The following is a 21,491-nucleotide window of genomic DNA, read 5'->3' on the forward strand; positions in this document are numbered from 1 at the left end:
CTGTACATGGTCCCCCCATTTTAGGGGACCAAAAATATTGGGACAAATTCACTTATATGTGTTTTAAACGAGGGAGGAGGGCTCATAATAATGGCTGGAACGGTGAAAAGGGAATGGCATCAAACCATGTGTTTGATGCCATTCCACTTATTCCGCTCCAGCCATTACCACAAGCCCGTCCTCCCCAATATAAGGTACCACAACCTCCTGTGGTATTAAAGTAATACGATGTTGAGTATTTGGTCCCATATTCATAGTACGCAATGACATCAAACTTGAGACTCAACACCTTGTTGGATGTATTTGCAGTTTGTTTTGGTTGTGTTTCAGATTATTTTGGGCCCAATAGAAGTGATATGGTAAAAAGTGTATTGTGTCATTTTGGAGTCACTTTTCTTGTAAATAAGAATAGGTTTTTAAACACTTGTACATGAATGTGGATGCTTTTATGATTAGGGATAATCCTGAATGAATTGTGAATAATGAGTGAGAAAGTTACATGCACAAATATCATACCAACAAGACATGCTAACCTCTCTGCATTACAATAACAGGGGAGGGTAGCATTATTTTTTGGGGGGAGGGGGTATATTTGTGTATCTAACTTTCTCACTCATCATTATTCATGATTTATTCAGTGTTCTACATTCATGTAGATATTTACAATAAAAGTGGCTCCAAAATGACAATACATTTACCATTCATTTCTATAATGGAAGAGGACCATTTCACATGGGAGAAAGGAGCCATTTCATTGGATGTAGTCTGGAGAAGGTTGCAATGTGCAACTAAACCAAACACTTTCTTTCTGGCGTAGCATTTGGCACGAGCAGTGTGAACAGACAACCATCTAATCCTGAAATGAGGGAGTAAAGCTGCATTGTAACTAAAAGTAACAAATCAGGATAAACAAAAACAAACAGAAAAAAGACAGATGTATACAAGGACTGGGTTTATTTACTAACAAACAGCAGATATTGAAATAGTTCAATGCAATGTTCTCTGCACACACAACTCTCAGCTTCCAGAGAAGAATTGGGAAAAAAATCTATACAAAAAATTCCTGGAGAGAAACTAGCGCTGGTCCGGTTCTCATCATCATGGTAACAGTATTCTACATCTGTACCTGAAAACTACGAGTTTAAATCTGCATCCTTGATTCATATTCTCTCTAGATAAGCATATATATTAATATACAGTTTTTTACCCCCATCAAAAAACCCAACATTTCTCCCAAACAATATAAGTAGCATAAGTAATGATGACCTTTTTTACAATATACATGGTCTTTTAATACAATATAAATGGACTTGAAACATAACCAACAGTACAATATTGTTAAAACAGATGGAAAATATTTACTTTGAATCACATAGTTAATCCCTTGTCTTAGCACATGTCATTAATTAGTATATGTCTGTAATTAGATCAACTAAAAAAAACGCTTTATGGGGTGGAGAACGACTGAGGTAACCAAGATGGCCACCAAAATAGCCAACCCCTATCATGGTTGCTGGGAAACATGGGTCATATTCATTAAGCACCAAACGGAAGAAACCGTACTGAAACAGGGAGGGACTACCTAGACTTGTCCAATAAGGACAATACATGTCCAATTTATTTTTGTTTTCCGTTTCAAAACATTTTGCTACAGTGTGCACTAATGAATATAACCCTGGTAGAGTCTCTGGTCCACGCCAAAGACTCCAATCTCCATTCCAAACCCATATGTTAGCAGATCTGAAGGAACCAGATGGGTGCTGCAATAACCTTTTCATCAGATCTGTTTACACTAAGGGCTAGGGCCTAGAAGCAAAGGGTAGACAACTAGGGGCCAGGGGAAGGTGTTATAGGGGAAGGACCAAGGGGTTGCTTCTGGACCAGGCCTTTATCTAGGCGTTTCCCGTCTCCACAGGACAGTGGGTAACATATGTATTCCCTGCACACATGGGTAGTTACACTGCAACATGGGAAATTGAGTTTCCTGAAAGACACACACACACACACCTTCTGTGTGTGTGTGGAATGTTAATGGAACTCAACCTACTCGGCTATCAAGGATGAGAAAATCAACAAGGTGCTTTAGATGTGACAGACACAAACACATTGTCTATTCTGTATGGTGTCTATGTGGACTTGTGTCTGTTTTATCTATTCTGTATGGTGTCTGGGTAAATATACTGAGTGAATAAAGGGGATTGTGATTGTCTCTATGGCGAACTTGGCCAAACAAAAGGAATGCATGAAAGCAGACTGGGTCAGAGTTGGCACGCCGTAAGAGAGGTCAAATGGGAGAGGGCACGCACACGCACACCTACCACTCCCATCACAGCTCAGACCTGAGCTAAACAGTGACTGTGCAAAGGAATGGACACAAGCGTTGCATCAGCTCTCTTAAAGGGATAGTATGAACATTTTCAAATACATATTTGTTTCTTTACTGTTGGGTGATGTAGCCCTTTAACTAGAGAAAACAGTTCCAATCATTCCGTAGGTCTCCTGATATACTGTATACAGGCCTTCCATTAGGTCTAGATAGACAAATATGTGGGAGTGTATCAAATAAAATATGGACGTATAATCAAACAACTAAAGCAAATCACCAAAAGCAGTGTACACATTTCTGTGAAAATGGGCTTTTTTTGAGCAACCTGTGTCTAATGCTTGGATGGACGGGTTGTGACAACACACACAGGGGGTTGACGCGAGTTGCTTTGGCACACAGATAGGCTAATAATGAAGGAACAGGCAATGTAACTTTTAGGCAAAGGAGGCTAATTTACAACAGGGAGGAGAGGTGCACACACACATACACACGATTGGCATGAATCGAAACGTACAATGAATGAGGAAAACGAGGATAGTGCAGTAGCCACACACAGTAGCCACACACACCACTCACACTGATGCTCACTCCAGCCAGGTCCAATTACTGCATTCCAGAGATAAGAGATTCACTGATAAAAATATATATTTTTAAAAAGCCTCCTTGTTGGTTGTCTGAGTAACACATAGTTCTGACAGAGAGAACTTCATTACCCATGAGCCTCCTCTTCCGTTGAACTTTCCTGGGATTTACTGCCACCTGTGGAACCCAGCCAATGAGAGAGAGGGGGAGGCCGTGAGTGGGGAGATGACATCACACAATGCCATAATGCCACCGATTAGTAGGTTATAATGCAGCCCACTATGACATCACAATGCCACCCTGTGACATCACAATATGCTCTTTGACATTGACATTCAATGGAATGGACACATTTTGGTGCTTGTTTCTTTTTGTCAACAGACATGCAGTCTTTACCTCCTGTGGGTGTCCTGTACACACAGAAGGGGATGGAGAAAATCAGCATACGTACCCAGTAGAGGGATGAGATGGGGCAGCCAGAAAAGGACAGAAAGACGCAACGAGATAGAACAAGGAAACAAACATAAGCTTTTCAAACACACACACAGACACACACAGACACACACACACAACCTGACCTGATTGCATCTCACTATCTGTAAGATACAAATAAATGGCACTAAGTATTTAGAGAAGAAACAGTCTAAAAGAACCCCTCTAACTGGGTACATTCCATACAAAGCTTTATCCCAGTGTCTGTGTAGGATCTGGCAAAGAGACTAACCTTTCTAAAGGCCATATTCAGACTTGAAATCTGCACGCTTAACTTTCACATAAACCATCCAGTGAGGTCAATAGAAGATTTCAGTTCACATGTCTGAATAAAGCCCTAAACGACTCTCAGGTGCTTTGTGACTGACTGAAAATTAAATTCTCTCAATGCCTTGGTGTCCTTTTAGTGTGTGTGTGTGTGTGTTGTAGTCGTCATGCCACTGAGGAGACTGCGTTTTGTTTACCTCATGCACACAGAAAACACTAACAGTAGTTCTCAATGGTGTCAAAAAAGGAAAAGTTTACAGGGAACTCTGGAGTGGCCGGAGGAGAGGAGACGACAGGGGATAGGAGGAGACGGGAGGAGGAGGAGTCAGGGAAAGGAGGAGACAGAGGAGGAGAAAGGGAAGAAAAACAAGAGAAAAAAGAGAGAAGAGAAGTCTTAGTTCACCTAAAGGGAGTACAGCTTATACATTATGGAGAGAAGTAACAATTGTTATTATACTCTCATCTTCAGTTTCTCTTCATTCTAGCCCATGGTGTTAGTATAAGGATGTGTGTATACAGTGTGTACAGTGTGTACTCCTACCTTGTGTGACAGTGTTCCTCTCGTTGAGCAGCTTGGTCTGACTGTTAGGCAGGATCTTGATCTCAGGAGATTCTGGGCTCTGGCCAACACGTGACGCCATCAAAGCATTCAGGTACTGCATCCGAGTCACCTGGCAGAGGGACTGTACTGTTAGTCTGACACACACGGAGAAAGACAAACACACACACACACACACACACACAGACCACACAGACCCGTATGAGCTGCAGATCAGTGAGGGCGTGGACGGTGTAGTCAGGACAGTAGCTGGACGGGCTGGTGGCGTCTCCCATCTCAAATGGATCCCTGGGAGGACGACGCTGGGTCGAAACTGGAGACTGGTGCACTGGACACACACACAGGTGAATCAAACACGCACACACACACACATGCTGCAGTCAGCTAAATGTTGTGCCACCGCCAGTACATTTATGCCACGATGGTGTTGCACTGAATTTCACAGGGAACTCAAGAGACAGAACTCCAGTGTCAGCTCATTTTGTGCTTCCCTGTCAAACTGTGCTGCCTTCAAATGCAGCATCAACTAATTATGACACTAACTTTACATTATGTAATCAAATAATTACAACAGAGTAAATGTAAATGAGGCTAGTAGTCTGGAACTCATCCTAGAACAGGGGCAGGTAACTACATTCAGCCACAGGAACATTTTTGTTGGAGCTGACGGCTCGCAGTCGCCGTTCCAATTCATCCCAAAGGTGTTGGATGAAGTTGAGGTCAGGGTTCTGTGCAGGCCAGTCAAGTTCTTTCACACAGATCTCAATAAAACATTTCTGTATGGACCTCGTTTTGTGCACGGGGGAATTGTCATGTTGAAACAGGAAATGGCCTTCCCCAAACTGTTGCCACAAAGTTGGAAGCACAGAATCATCTAGAATGTCATTGTATGCTGTAGCATTAAGACTTCCCTTCACTGGAACTAAGGGGCCTAACCCGTCCACATACTTTTGGAAATATAGTCTTGTTTTAATCGTGGGAACACTGGGAACAAACTTATTTCTTGCTGAATTTTACAAAAAACTATTTGATAAAAGAATTACTTACGGGCCAATTTTGCTGACTCCTGTCCTATCAGCTCTAGCTAGTCGATGTGGACTGATAATCTACAGGGATGTATTCAATAGGCACTAAGCAGAGGAAAACAGACCGAAACGTTGTGAAACATTTTATAACATCTTCCATTGACAGCCCCAATGAGCATGACCCAGGTAATGGTACGAGTGAGGTGTCGAAGCATGTGCGTGCTGCAGTTCTGTGTCTTACCTGAGGATGGCGCTGTGAGTGCAGACACACCGTAGTATGTGAACGCTCCGTTTTCAAACTTCAAGCCCTCTTTACCGATTTCAACCTCCACACGCCCCTACAGGGACATAGTCAAGTACTGTAAAACATGTGCATGTGCCAACACACACTCTGACCTGTAGTAGCAGTATGAAGTAGTCTACGGGGTGGTTGCGTGTGTAGAGGTAGTGGTCACACACACACACTGACCTGTAGTAGCAATATGAAGTAGTCTACGGGGTGGTTGTGTGTGTAGAGGTAGTGGTCACACACACACACTGACCTGTAGTAGCAGTATGAAGTAGTCTACGGGGTGGTTGTGTGTGTAGAGGTAGTGGTCACACACACACTCACACACTGACCTGTAGTAGCAGTATGAAGTAGTCTACGGGGTGGTTGCGTGTGTAGAGGTAGTGGTCACACACACACACTGACCTGTAGTAGCAGTATGAAGTAGTCTACGGGGTGGTTGTGTGTGTAGAGGTAGTGGTCACACACACACTGACCTGTAGTAGCAATATGAAGTAGTCTACGGGGTGGTTGTGTGTGTAGAGGTAGTGGTCACACACACACACAGACAGACCTGTAGTAGCAGTATGAAGTAGTCTACGGGGTGGTTGCGTGTGTAGAGGTAGTGGTCACACACACACACTGACCTGTAGTAGCAGTATGAAGTAGTCTACGGGGTGGTTGTGTGTGTAGAGGTAGTGGTCACACACACACACTGACCTGTAGTAGCAGTATGAAGTAGTCTACGGGGTGGTTGTGTGTGTAGAGGTAGTGGTCACACACACACACTGACCTGTAGTAGCAGTATGAAGTAGTCTACGGGGTGGTTGTGTGTGTAGAGGTTGGTCACACACACACACTGACCTGTAGTAGCAATATGAAGTAGTCACGGGGTGGTTGTGTGTGTAGAGGTAGTGGTCACACACACACACTGACCTGTAGTAGCAGTATGAAGTAGTCTACGGGGTGGTTGTGTGTGTAGAGGTAGTGGTCACACACACACACTGACCTGTAGTAGCAGTATGAAGTAGTCTACGGGGTGGTTGTGTGTGTAGAGGTAGTGGTCACACACACACACAGTAGCAGTATGAAGTAGTCTACGGGGTGGTTGTGTGTGTAGAGGTAGTGGTCACACACACACACTGACCTGTAGTAGCAGTATGAAGTAGTCTACGGGGTGGTTGTGTGTAGAGGTAGTGGTCACACACACACACTGACCTGTAGTAGCAGTAGTAGTCTACGGGGTGGTTGTGTGTGTAGAGGTAGTGGTCACACACACACACACACTGACCTGTAGTAGCAGTATGAAGTAGTCTACGGGGTGGTTGTGTGTGTAGAGGTAGTGGTCACACACACACACACACCTGTAGTAGCAGTATGAAGTAGTCTACGGGGTGGTTGCGTGTGTAGAGGTAGTGGTCACACACACACACACACACACACACACACACACACACACACACACACACACACACACACACACACACACACACAGACCTGTAGTAGCAGTATGAAGTAGTCTACGGGGTGGTTGCGTGTGTAGAGGTAGTGGTCACACACACACACTGACCTGTAGTAGCAGTATGAAGTAGTCTACGGGGTGGTTGTGTGTGTAGAGGTAGTGGTCACACACACACACTGACCTGTAGTAGCAGTATGAAGTAGTCTACGGGGTGGTTGTGTGTGTAGAGGTAGTGGTCACACACACACACTGACCTGTAGTAGCAGTATGAAGTAGTCTACGGGGTGGTTGTGTGTGAGGTAGTGGTCACACACACTGACCTGTAGTAGCAGTATGAAGTAGTCTACGGGGTGGTTGTGTGTGTACACACACACACACACTGACCTGACCTAGTAGCAGTATGAAGTAGTCTACGGGGTTGTGTTGTGAGGTAGTGGTCAGACCTGTAGTAGCAGTGGTCACACACAGAGGTAGTGGTCACACACACACACTGACCTGTAGTAGCAGTATGAAGTAGTCTACGGGGTGGTTGTGTGTGTAGAGGTAGTGGTCACACACACACTGACCTGTAGTAGCAGTATGAAGTAGTCTACGGGGTGGTTGTGTGTGTAGAGGTAGTGGTCACACACACACACACACTGACCTGTAGTAGCAGTATGAAGTAGTCTACGGGGTGGTTGTGTGTGTAGAGGTAGTGGTCACACACACACACACTGACCTGTAGTAGCAGTATGAAGTAGTCTACGGGGTGGTTGTGTGTGTAGAGGTAGTGGTCACACACACACTGACCTGTAGTAGCAGTATGAAGTAGTCTACGGGTGGTTGTGTGTGTAGAGGTAGTGGTCACACACACACAGTGGTAGCAGTACACACACACACTGACCTGTAGTAGCAGTATGAAGTAGTCTACGGGGTGGTTGTGTGTGTAGAGGTAGTGACCTGTCACACACGGGGTGGTTGTGTGTGAGGTAGTGGTCACACACACACACACCTGTGTAGCAGAAGGAAGTAGTTCACACACACTGACCTGTAGTAGCAGTATGAAGTAGTCTACGGGGTGGTTGTGTGTGTAGAGGTAGTGGTCACACACACACACTGACCTGTAGTAGCAGTATGAAGTAGTCTATGGGGTGGTTGCGTGTGTAGAGGTAGTGGTCACACACACACACACTGACCTGTAGTAGCAGTATGAAGTAGTCTACGGGGTGGTTGCGTGTGTAGAGGTAGTGGTCACACACACACTGACCTGTAGTAGCAATATGAAGTAGTCTACGGGGTGGTTGCGTGTGTAGAGGTAGTGGTCACACACACACACACTGACCTGTAGTAGCAGTATGAAGTAGTCTACGGGGTGGTTGTGTGTGTAGAGGTAGTGGTCACACACACACACACCTGTAGTAGCAGTGAAGTAGTTCCTGTAGTAGTGGTCAGACCTGTATAGCAGTATGAAGTAGTCTACGGGGTGGTTGTGTGTGTAGAGGTAGTGGTCACACACACACTGACCTGTAGTAGCAATATGAAGTAGTCTACGGGGTGGTTGTGTGTGTAGAGGTAGTGGTCACACACACACACTGACCTGTAGTAGCAGTATGAAGTAGTCTACGGGGTGGTTGTGTGTGTAGAGGTAGTGGTCACACACACACACTGACCTGTAGTAGCAGTATGAAGTAGTCTACGGGGTGGTTGTGTGTGTAGAGGTAGTGGTCACACACACACACTGACCTGTAGTAGCAGTATGAAGTAGTCTACGGGGTGGTTGCGTGTGTAGAGGTAGTGGTCACACACACACACTGACCTGTAGTAGCAGTATGAAGTAGTCTACGGGGTGGTTGTGTGTGTAGAGGTAGTGGTCACACACACACACACACACTGACCTGTAGTAGCAGTATGAAGTAGTCTACGGGGTGGTTGCGTGTGTAGAGGTAGTGGTCACACACACACACTGACCTGTAGTAGCACACAGAGGTAGTGGTCACACACACACTGACCTGTAGTAGCAGTATGAAGTAGTCTACGGGTGGTTGTGTGTGTAGAGGTAGTGGTCACACACACACACTGACCTGTAGTAGCAGTATGAAGTAGTCTACGGGGTGGTTGTGTGTGAGTTGTCACACACACACACTGACCTGTAGTAGCAGTATGAAGTAGTCTACGGGGTGGTTGCGTGTGTAGAGGTAGTGGTCACACACACACACACTGACCTGTAGTAGCAGTATGAAGTAGTCACACACACACACACACTGACCTGTAGTAGCAGTATGAAGTAGTCTGACCTGTAGTAGCAGTATGAAGTAGTCTACGGGGTGGTTGTGTGTGTAGAGGTAGTGGTCACACACACACACTGACCTGTAGTAGCAGTATGAAGTAGTCTACGGGGTGGTTGTGTGTGTAGAGGTAGTGGTCACACACACACACTGACCTGTAGTAGCAGTATGAAGTAGTCTACGGGGTGGTTGTGTGTGTAGAGGTAGTGGTCACACACACACACACACACACACACACACCTGTAGTAGCAGTATGAAGTAGTCTACGGGGTGGTTGCGTGTGTAGAGGTAGTGGTCACACACACACTGACCTGTAGTAGCAGTATGAAGTAGTCTACGGGGTGGTTGCGTGTGTAGAGGTAGTGGTCACACACACACACTGACCTGTAGTAGCAGTATGAAGTAGTCTCTACGGGGTGGTTGTGTGTAGAGGTAGTGGTCACACACACACACTGACCTGTAGTAGCAGTATGAAGTAGTCTACGGGGTGGTTGTGTGTGTAGAGGTAGTGGTCACACACACACACACACACACACACACACACACACACACTGACCTGTAGTAGCAGTATGAAGTAGTCTACGGGGTGGTTGCGTGTGTAGAGGTAGTGGTCACACACACTGACCTGTAGTAGCAATGAAGTAGTCCTGGTTGTAGCAGGTAGTGGTCACACACACTGACCTGTAGTAGCAATATGAAGTAGTGGGTTGTGTGTGTAGAGGTAGTGGTCACACACACACACACTGACCTGTAGTAGCAGTATGAAGTAGTCTACGGGGTGGTTGTGTGTGTAGAGGTAGTGGTCACACACACACACTGACCTGTAGTAGCAGTATGAAGTAGTCTACGGGGTGGTTGCGTGTGTAGAGGTAGTGGTCACACACACTGACCTGTAGTAGCAATATGAAGTAGTCTACGGGGTGGTTGTGTGTGTAGAGGTAGTGGTCACACACACACTCTGACCTGTAGTAGCAGTATGAAGTAGTCTATGGGGTGGTTGCGTGTGTAGAGGTAGTGGTCACACACACACACACTGACCTGTAGTAGCAGTATGAAGTAGTCTACGGGGTGGTTGCGTGTGTAGAGGTAGTGGTCACACACACACACACACTGACCTGTAGTAGCAATATGAAGTAGTCTACGGGGTGGTTGCGTGTGTAGAGGTAGTGGTCACACACACTGACCTGTAGTAGCAATCACGGGTGGTTGTGTGTGTAGAGGTAGTGGTCACACACACTGACCTGTAGTAGCAATATGAAGTAGTCTACGGGGTGGTTGTGTGTGTAGAGGTAGTGGTCACACACACACACTGACCTGTAGTAGCAGTATGAAGTAGTCTACGGGGTGGTTGTGTGTGTAGAGGTAGTGGTCACACACACACACTGACCTGTAGTAGCAGTATGAAGTAGTCTACGGGGTGGTTGCGTGTGTAGAGGTAGTGGTCACACACACTGACACACACAGAGGTAGTGGTCACACACACACTGACCTGTAGTAGCAGTATGAAGTAGTCTATGGGGTGGTTGCGTGTGTAGAGGTAGTGGTCACACACACACACACTGACCTGTAGTAGCAGTATGAAGTAGTCTACGGGGTGGTTGCGTGTGTAGAGGTAGTGGTCACACACACACACACACACACTGACCTGTAGTAGCAATATGAAGTAGTCTACGGGGTGGTTGCGTGTGTAGAGGTAGTGGTCACACACACTGACCTGTAGTAGCAGTATGAAGTAGTCTACGGGGTGGTTGCGTGTGTAGAGGTAGTGATCACACACACTGACCTGTAGTAGCAATATGAAGTAGTCTACGGGGTGGTTGCGTGTGTAGAGGTAGTGGTCGGGGCTCAGGCGGTTGGAGGGGTCAAAGTGAACTTCCTGGTTGACACTGGGGTGACGGAGCAGGTGGAACAACACCTTTTCTGACACGCGGGCTGGACTGAAGTGCTCTACCTCTGCAAGGAGAGATACACACAGCACCTTTTCAGAACACACACTGATTATCATTGCTTTGTTCAAGCATCCTGTCTAACACACAGGTCTGTGGAGCTTTAGTTATCCAATACATTTGTGTAGGGCTGGGGCAAAAGCCTGCAACTATCCAGGAGCAGGGTTGGCGAACCCTGGCCTATGGTTTCATCACCGATCAAAAGCATACTAGTTTGTCAAACAAACGTTACGTCTTTTCTATTGTAATTATTTACACTATTCTAGCGTAGTATACATTCTGTTCTATTTTCAGTCCAAACCTCAGCGGCTAAAGGTCAATCTATGTCAAGAAGCTGGAGAGGACAGAGAAAGGTCAAGTAACACCCACCCACATCCAGAGTGTAGTCCTATAATGCAGACAGATTAACGATCTAGGTTGAATATCCATTCCTGCATATTTTCCACTGTGACGACTTCGAGTGTGTTTCCATTAACTGCTGTTACAGTGATGTAACCATTACTAGTGATGTAATCATTACTAGTGGTGATAAAGTGTTACTGTCCTGGTTAGAGATCGACCGATTATGATTTTTCAACGCCGATACCAATATCGATTATTGGAGGACCAAAAAAGAAGATACCAATTAATCGGCCTATCTTTTTATATAAATTTGTAATAATGACAATTACAACAATACTGAATGAACACTTATTTTAACTTAATATAATACATACATAAAAATCTATTTAGTCTCAAATAAATAATGAAATATATGTATATACTGTACTCTATATCATCTAATGCATCTTTATGTAATACATGTATCACTAGCCACTTTAAACTATGCCACTTTGTTTACATACCCTATATTACACATCTCATATGTATATACTGTACTCGATACCATCTACTGCATCTTGCCTATGCCGTTCTGTACCATCACTCATTCATATATCTTTATGTACATATTCTTTATCCCTTTACACTTGTGTGTATAAGGTAGTAGTTATGGAATTGTTAGGTTAGATTACTCGTTGGTTATTACTGTATTGTCAGAACAAGAAGCACAAGCATTTCGCTACACTCGCATTAACATCTAACCATGTGTATGTGACAAATAACATTTGATTTGAAACATGTTCAATTTGGTTTAAATAATGCAAAAACACAGTGTTGGAGAAAGTAAAAGTGCAATATGTGCCATGTAAAAAAAAAAGCTAACGTTTAAGTTCCTTGCTCAGAACATGAGAACATATGAAAGCTGGTGGTTCAATATTCCTAAAAACTATTTCCTTTTATACCATTTGTTTTTCATTTACCTTTGACTATTGGATGTTCTAATAGGCACTTTAGCATTGCCAGCCTAATCTCAGGAGTTGATAGGCTTGAAGTCATAAACAGCGTGTGAATCAAGCATTGCTAAGAGCTGCTAGCAAAAGCAGTAAAATTTGAATGAACGCTTACGAGCCTGCTGCTGCCTACCACCGCTCAGTCAGACTGCTCTATCAAATCATAGACTTAATTATAATATAATAAACACACAAATACAAGCCGTAGGTCATTAATATGGTCAAATCCGGAAACTATAATTTCGAAAACAAAACATTTATTCTTTCAGTGAAATACAGAACCGTTCCGTAATTAATCAAACGGGTGGCAACCCTAAGTCTAAATATTCCTGTTACATTGTACAACCTTCAATGTTATGTCATAATTACGTAAAATTCTGGTCAATTAGTTCGCAACGAGCCAGGCGGCCCAAACTGTTGCATATACCCTGACTCTGCGTGTACCCCGATACAATTTCCCTAGTTAATATTGCCTGCTAACATTAATTTATTTGAACTAAATAGGCAGGTTAAAAAATGTTTTACTTCCGTGTATTGATTTCAAGAAAGGCATTGATGTTTATGGTTAGGTACATTCGTGCAACGATTGTGCTTTTTTCGCGAATGCACTTTTGTTAAATCATCCACCGTTTGGCGAAGTAGGCCGTGATTCCATGATTAATTAACAGGCACCGCAATGATTATATGCAACGCAGGACAAGCTAGATAAACTAGTAATATCATCAACCATGTGTAGTTATGTGTAATCTTCTTATGTGAAGATTGATTGTTTTTTATAAGATAAGTTTAATGCTAGCTAGCAACTTACCTTGGCTCCTTGCTGCACTCGTGTAACAGGTGGTCAGCCTGCCACGCAGTTTCCTCGTGGAATGCAATGTAATCGGCGCCCAAAAATGCCGATTACCGATTGTTATGAAAACTTGAAATCGTCCCTAATTAAATCGGCCATGCCCATTGATCGGTCGACCTCTAGTCCTGGTAAACCACTGACTGAATGAGACAGGTACCGCAACAACACAACTCACGAGATCATTGTATGTCTCCGTGCGTTACGCACACGCGTGCGCACCCTCACCTCTGGAGAGGAAGCGGTGTGTGGCCAGCAGTAGCTGAGGTGAGGTGCGGATCTTGGGTTCTCCCTCTGGGAGTTTGAACAGAGAGAACTCTTGGTGGACACTGCGAGGTTCCAGAGGAATCTCCAGAGGGGCCATGGGACGCTTCACCTTCATGTCCACTACAGATAGGGCGGAGAGGGTAGAGGTTAGGGGACAGGGAGAGGTGTTAGGGGGCAGGGAGAGGTGTTAGGGGGCAGGGAGAGGGGTTGGGGGACAGGGGTTAGAAGAGATGAAAGAGGATGAGATTAGGAAAGACAATGCCGGAGAGAAGGAGAAGTGATGTTTAACCATCAATATTTCCTTACAAAATACACATTCCATCCTCTTTCCCAACCATTTAGTGTAGACATTGCAGACAGACAGACAAAGAGAGACAGACAGACACACACTACCGTTCAAAGGTTTGGGGTCACTTACAAAGCTGTGTAGGCCCCGGTGTACAACTGAGCAAGAGGACAAGTACATTAGAGAGTGTCTAGTTTGAGAAACAGGTGCCTCACAAGTCCTCAACTGGCAGCTTCATTAAATAGTACCCGCAAAACACCAGTCTCAACGTCAACAGTGAAGAGTTGACTTCGGGAGTTCCTCTGTCCAGTGTCTGTGATCTTAATATTTTCTTTTTATTGGCCAGTCTGAGATATGTCTTTTTCTTTGCCCTAGAAGGCCAGAATCCAGGAGTCGCCTCTTCAATGTTGACGTTGAGACGGGTGTTTTACGGGTACCATTTAATGAAGCTGCCAGTTGAGGACTTGTGAGGCGTCTGTTTCTCAAACTAGACACTCTAATATACTTGTTCTCTTGCTCAGTTCTGCACCGGGGCCTCCCACTCCTTTCTATTCTGATTAGAGACAGTTTGCGCTGTTCTGTGAAGGGAGTAGTACACAGCGTTGTACGAGATCTTCAGTTTCCTGGCAATTTCTCGCATGGAATATCCTTCATTTCTCAGAACAAGAATAGACTGACATGTTTCAGAATAAAGTTAATTGTTTCTGGCCATTTTGAGCCTGTAATCAAACCCACAAATGCTGATGCTCCAGATATTTAACTAGTCTAAAGGCCAGTTTTATTGCTTCTTTAAATCAGAACAACAGTTTTCAGCTGTGCTAACGTAATGGTTTTCTAATGATCAATTAGCCTTTTAAAATGATAAACGTGGATTAACTAACACAACATGCCATTGGAACACAGGAGTGATGGTTGCTGATAAATGTAGATATTCCATTAAAATCAGCCGTTTCCAGCTATAATAGTCATTTACAACATTAACATGGTCTACACTGTATTTCTGATCAATTTGATGTTATTTTAATGGACAAAAAAATGTTGCTTTTCTTTCAAAAACAAGGCCATTTCTACGTGTATGCGCACGCTCACACACACACACGGTTTCTCGCGCTCTCTCTCTTACTGTAGCCGTCTGACTCATCCAGGATCTCTGATTTGATGATCTCCTCGATGACATCCTCCAAGGTGACCAATCCCAGCACCTCGTAGAAGGGATCCCCCTCCCCCTCGTTGTTCACCTTCTGAACGATGGCCAGGGCAGAGTTTCCTGGAGAGAGAGGGGGGTGAAAGGGGGTAAAGGTCAAAGTTGAGGAGAGCTGGGTACCTTAGTGGTCATATCGCAAGCCGACCACAACTTTTTCCACATTAGTCCACAAGGAGGGTAGGAGTGACGGTAAAGAAATTGACTTGATATTGTGGCTATATTTCTAAAACGATCACCACATACACACACACACACACCTTTCTTGAACTCCTCCAGCATGGCGTCCAGTTTAGTGTCATTGAAGACAAAGTGCAGTGGGTGATTGTAGAACTTGGTGATGGTCGTCATGGGAGTACAGTCGTCAGGATCGACCAGAGCCAGGTCCTTCACGAACAAGATCTCCACGATGTTGGACCTGGGTAAATTACATTAGATACCTGTTAGTGTGTGTGTGCTTGAATGTCCCACCTGTCTTCTTTGTAGACAGGATGTGTGTGTATGTTTCTTTAAGTGTATGTCCCTGTATGTGTGTGTGTGTGTGTGTGTTTTTGTATGACCCATCCACCCACTTCTCCTCTTCATAGATGGGGACTCGTGTGTATCCACTCTGCATGATCTCTGACATGGTGGAGAAGTCCAGCACAGCGGTGGACGGCAGCATGAAACAGTCGTTCAGTGGAGTCAGGATGTCCTCCACGGTCTTCCTGCGCAGTGCACCACGGCTAAACTCCTCCTTCACAAACTCACTGCAAATCACAATGATGACAAACGATAATGATGGATTATAACATGAACTCTGTGTCAAAGAACTTTACAATCCCATATCAACTCATAGCCTCTAAACCCTAGACAGAGGGCAGTCACCTCCAGTCCTGCAAGCTCTTCAGCCCTCGCAAACCTGATCAGGTGTGTTAATGTTGGGCTGGAACAAAAGCCTGCCCCTGTTGGTCCTCGTGACCAGGTGGGGTACAGGGGCTAGATATAGATTTAGTTTATTGCAGTATGGGAATCCCCATAGACACCGTTGTCCTATTGATCAGTGATAGAGCAGTGTATGGCAACCATGGAAATAACACACATGGTCATACCGATGTGTGTCAGGTACCTGTAGGGATCATTGACGTTGGTGCGGATCATCTCCATAGCCCTCTCCCTCACACCGCAGGTGCTGATGTCACGTCTCAACACCAGGTCCAGCACCAGGCCCAGCGGGCACGACAGTGGGCACGTCAGCACCATACACACCTGGCAGAGGAAGATGTAACCTGTTCAATCCTACCTTCTTGTTAAGAAACAAATGTATAGGAGGTTGCTAGGAGCCACCGGTCCAGGTATTCCCTCCCTGTTTGAGTCTGTTATCTCTCGGTTGGTGCCTAATGAACATGACCCTTTCCTTCTGTTAGGTTCCATACAGACCTGTGCCAGCCAGGTGAAGCCTGGGGCTAGCTGGAAGCCGTAGCCGGAACACACTATGTGGGGAACAAGCTCTGACACCAGGAAGATGAGGAACCCGCTGGTGAAGACGGCGGGCGCTATGGAACCCAGGACCCTGTAGAGTAGCACACCGAGAACCGAGTGGCCCAGAGCGCACAGGAACAGCAGAGAACACACCTAGAACCGAGAGTGTGGATGGTGTGAAGTTATATAGTGTGGATTTCAGAGTGATGTCATACATCAATATTATTTGATTTGATTTAAGACGTTAGGCCAGGGGTCTCTAGTCTTGGATGTGCATGCTTTTATTCCAACCTAGCACTAACACAGGGTTGGGGAGTAACTGATTACATAGAAAATTTAATTAGTTGCGTTTCCAGTTAAAATATTGGAATCAGATGAGATACTTTTGAAAAACTAGATGATTTCTTCTCAGATTACTTTTAAATTCAGAAAGGATGTTTGTGAAAAAAATACATCATGATACCTAAATGTTTTCGCAATGACATTAAATTCAGCATTGAAAAAAAAGCTGCATGTTTAAGTTTGTGCCATCTGAGCGAGTCTAACCCCAAATCAGAGACTACTATGATGACACATCAAATGCGGTTGATGGATCCCTTTTGTCTTCTTCTAATGCCTCTTAAAGGAAATGTAATCCAAAGTTACAAAGTAATCAGATTACATGACTGAGTTTGGGTAATAAACAAGTTACATTACTGATTACAATGTTGGACAGGTAACCAGTAATGGATTATATTTAAAAAGTAACCTACCTAACCCTGATAACATACCTATTTCAACAAATTAAGGTCCAGACACAAGCTGATTATTTGTAACAAGTGTGTTAGTGCTGGGATGGAACAAAAGCCTGCACACCCAGTAGCATAGCATCCAGGAGGGGTATACATTGGGACCCCAGGCATAGGCGTCATGCAACCTAAAAATCTGAGGGGTCAAAGTATTGAGGCTCTGCCCCCCTGTCCGTAAATTTGAGAATTTGGCATTTTTTCAAACATCTGAAACACATTTGTTCTGCAATCTAGAGCCATAATCATTATTATTAATTCAATTTTTTTTTTTTAAACATGTTTTTTCTGCATATCTAAGCATACCTCGAGTTAGCATATTTTGTTTCTTCAAAAAAGGACAAATATGCTCAAATATTGGTAAAAGGTTGAAAGGAATGTGAGTTTTATTCAGCACATTTATTCAGTCTACCAACCTTGACAGCTAAAATAGATCTAGCTACTCTAATTTGATTGATAGCCTAAAATTGCTACTTGGTAGCTAGTTATGAGGTTTGGTAGATCGGAAATGTATGTGGGCTAGCTAACGCCAACTTGCTAAAAGGCTAGAAGTATTACAGAGAAGAATATATATATTTTTTTTTTTATATAATCAGGACAAATCTGAAGAGGTATGTGCCCCTGTATCCTCCATGGACATCACGTCTCTGACCCCAGGTCTAATCCTTGTGTAAATTGTAGTAGTTGTTGAAGTTGTAGTGACCCACCAGGCAGTTGCCTCGTCTCCGGATTGGCTCGAGGCGCTTGGCGGCCCGTTTGTCCTCCTCGGAGCCGCAGCTGTGGAAAACGTAGAGCTCCAGGGGGTCCAGCCACAACACGCTGAGGTTCACACTCCTCAGTACCCCGCACACCAGGATCAGCAGCACGATCAGCACCGCCATACCCCACGGAGGGATGTAGTCTGCCGGGAGACCTGCGTCGTTGTTGATCTGCAACCTGTCCGGTCCCACCGAAACCCAGCTTCCGTTCTTCAGCACGCACAGGTGGTGGTGGTGGTGGTAGGTAGGGTTGGCATCATCCCCTCCTCCCGTGGAGGATGCAGCGGGAAAGATGCTGCTTTTGTCCCGCGTCTGTACCGTTATCAACCCGCTGTACTCCTCGTCCGCTGTGAACTCCCCGGTGACCTGGAAGGCGGCGGAGACACGGCGGGTCTCTTGCTCGCACGGGTCAGCTGCATCCTCCACCACCCCGGTCTCCTCCTGTCTTGTTCCAGCGAACGCCACCCACGGCCAGGTCCCATTTAGATCCCAACCGAACAGCCGAAGCTTGAAACTGGCCCCTTGCGGCGCAGAGATGATCCGCTCCTTCATATACACCTGGCCTTCTGTGTCCTCCAGTCGCAGCCCCAGAACCCACGGGGCTTGCTGGGTGCAGGCGCCGTCCCTGATCCTCCAGCAGAGCAATAATATCATCAACAAGAACCGTAGGTCTGCCAAGCTGGCCACCATATTGGAATTGGGCAGCTGGGCTTTGCGCGAATCATGTGACTGCCTGCCAGTGTCGCTGCCCGCCCACGGAGGTTCTACGAGCCACACAGCGCTCAGAAAGAAACTGGTTCCCTTTCGACGCCATTTTGGGGAGAAAGTGAATGAGCTTCGTTACGTCCACTGCTCTCGTTTGGAGCCGCAATGGACGTAAATTCCTCTTTTCTTTTTAAAACGCCTTCTCGAAAATTAACCAATGAGTCTTTATGGCTGATGACACCCAATCAAAAAAGTGGATTGTACCACGCCCATATTTGTTTGGGAGTCTTAACAAGTCAGCTTCCAGCCAAATGTAAAAGGTCCTTGCTATCCGGGATCCTTGGGACGTCCCTACCCACTCCCATTGAAGTTTACATTTAAAATGGTTAGGTAATGTTTAGGGTACGGATGTCCCAAGGATCCCAGATAGCACTGACCAAAACTTAAAGGGGCTTCATCAATATTCCTTGAGGCATAACAGAGACCAGTTAGGCAGCCTAAAGATGATGTAACTGCATGTTGTTAAAGCATTATTTAGTCATCTAGATTTCTGCTGTCCTCCGTTATCCCTGTGAGTCCAAGTACAGAACTCCAGGTAGAAGTTTCCTTTTGGCACAGATTTAGAATCAGCTTTCCCTCCAACTCCTAACCCTGATCGCAGAGGAGTTTAGGACCAAATGCATGATACTCTGTACAGAGAGACAGCTCCATCCGAAACAAAGACATCCCCTGGAGGATACAATCACCACAAAAGTAGGCTAAACAGTCACACCCAGCACCACACTGACTGGGCAAGTTAAAACACGTTGACTAAGGGTCTGTCACAGAGCCAAACACTGTAGTTATGTATAACCCCAATGAAACACAGCAGAAACGTGCAGTGGAAGAGTTCAATTCCTATCTTCATGTAGCAACCTGCAGACTTCAACTTTCTGAAGAAAAACTGTCTTCGACAAACTGAACTACATGCTGTTGGGAGGTTATACGCACCACAAAGATACCTTTTGTTTAATGGCATTGGCAACAAGTAAATCTAACAGTCACTAATGTTTGTAATTGGCGTGGCCTACTGTTGACATTACCATTGTGGGAATTTATTTAACCTTTTCTATATGTTTGACTCGTCTAGGTGGGAAAAACAGAACACAGACTGTGGCAAAAAAAGAGCATACGAGACACAGGAGTTTACATAGAGAAATATATCTCAGGTTTATTAACCCAATATCCACTTCTTCAGAACTCCATACAGACTCATTATTATAAAACAGTAAGTACACATTGCTTACCACAGAAAGTATTGCTGATCAGTCATTACACATGAAAGTCGTTGTGGGACACAAGCACTCCAAGCCCTAACCTCAAGTAATAAATAATATAGCATTTAGAACCGGCTTCTTGTGGAAGACTAGCAGAGAGAAAAACAGAGTGAGATCAGTGTGAACCCGGAGGCCAGACCCCTAGTCTCTGTCAGACTGTTCAGTGTGTGCTTATGGGTCTATCTAAAGAATCATTGTATCCATTCTAATGTCATGCACAAAAAACATCCTTCTTGGAGTTCTATTCTATTCCGTAATGGGGGTCTGGCTCTCAGGCGAGCAGTATGTCACACAACAATTCCACAGATGTCTTAAGTTGAAAGAGTGTGCATTTGGCATGGTGACAGCAGGAATGTCCACCTATTGCCAGAGAATTTAATGTTAATTTCTCTTCCATAAGCCACCTCTAACTTTGTTTTAGAGAATTTGACAGTACGCCCAACCGGCCTCACAACCGCAGATCATGTGTATGGCGTCGTGTGGGTGAGCGGTTTGCTGATGTCAACGTCGTGAACAGAGTGCCCCCATGGTGCCAGTAGGGTTATGGTATGGACAGGCATAAGCTACAGACAACGAACACAATTGAATTTTATCGATGGCAATTTGAATTCACAAAAACACTGTGACGAGATTGTGAGGCCCATTTTTCTTTGGGCATCTGTGATCAACAGATGCATATCTGTATTCCCAGTCATGTGAAATCCATAGATTAGGGCCTAATGAAGGCGTTTCAATTGACTGATTTCCTCATATGAACTGTAACTCTGTAAAATCTTTGAAACTGTTGCGTTTATATTTTTGTTCAGTATATATAGTCATTGGCGTGACAATGGCCACATTATAGTTGGCAGACAGGCTAGTATGGCACCCTCTTGTCTCCTCAGTCATCACCTCTACCAGCCACCGGTGAATCAACCACCCACAGTGGAAAAGCGGTCTCTGGTCTGAGAATACAGCACCAGGAATCTTTATACCTCCTGGTCTAGGTCCCAGGTCTAATCACAACACTGGGGCTGAGCTAACAACCACACAACCGATCCTGGCTGCCAGTTAAGCTCTGCCGTCCCGCCAGGAGCTGGACAACCATCCCGCCAGGAGCTGGACAACCATCCCGCCAGGAGCTGGACAACCATCCCGCCAGGAGCTGGACAACTATCCCGCCAGGAGCTGGACAACTATCCCGCCAGGAGCTGGACAACCATCCCGCCAGGAGCTGGACAACCATCCCGCCAGGAGCTGGACAACCATCCCGCCAGGAGCTGGACAACCATCCCACCAGGAGCTGGACATTAAATAAAGCTTATAGGACTGTTTAGATCAGTGGTCAAATAATTTAAACATTA

General features: G+C 45.1%; 1 protein-coding gene across 1 annotated transcript; it reads right to left on the reverse strand.

The window, feature by feature from the left end:
• Positions 1-937: 937 nt before the first annotated feature.
• Positions 938-18,876, reverse strand: LOC115120119 (metal transporter CNNM3-like). The gene is made up of 13 exons (XM_065017331.1): positions 18,077-18,876; positions 16,543-16,737; positions 16,232-16,371; positions 15,696-15,872; positions 15,384-15,541; positions 15,046-15,189; positions 13,598-13,756; positions 11,029-11,198; positions 5,493-5,589; positions 4,424-4,554; positions 4,209-4,338; positions 3,865-3,933; positions 938-3,085 (listed from the first exon to the last, which is right to left on the reverse strand). Exons 1-12 carry the CDS (start codon positions 18,815-18,817, stop codon positions 3,884-3,886), a joined length of 2,292 nt encoding a protein of 763 aa, XP_064873403.1. The 5' UTR covers positions 18,818-18,876; the 3' UTR covers positions 938-3,085; positions 3,865-3,883.
• Between the last annotated feature and the right edge of the window lie 2,615 nt (positions 18,877-21,491).

Source organism: Oncorhynchus nerka, linkage group LG4 (genome assembly GCF_034236695.1).
Source record: "Oncorhynchus nerka isolate Pitt River linkage group LG4, Oner_Uvic_2.0, whole genome shotgun sequence".
Taxonomy (NCBI): Eukaryota; Metazoa; Chordata; class Actinopteri; order Salmoniformes; family Salmonidae; genus Oncorhynchus; species Oncorhynchus nerka.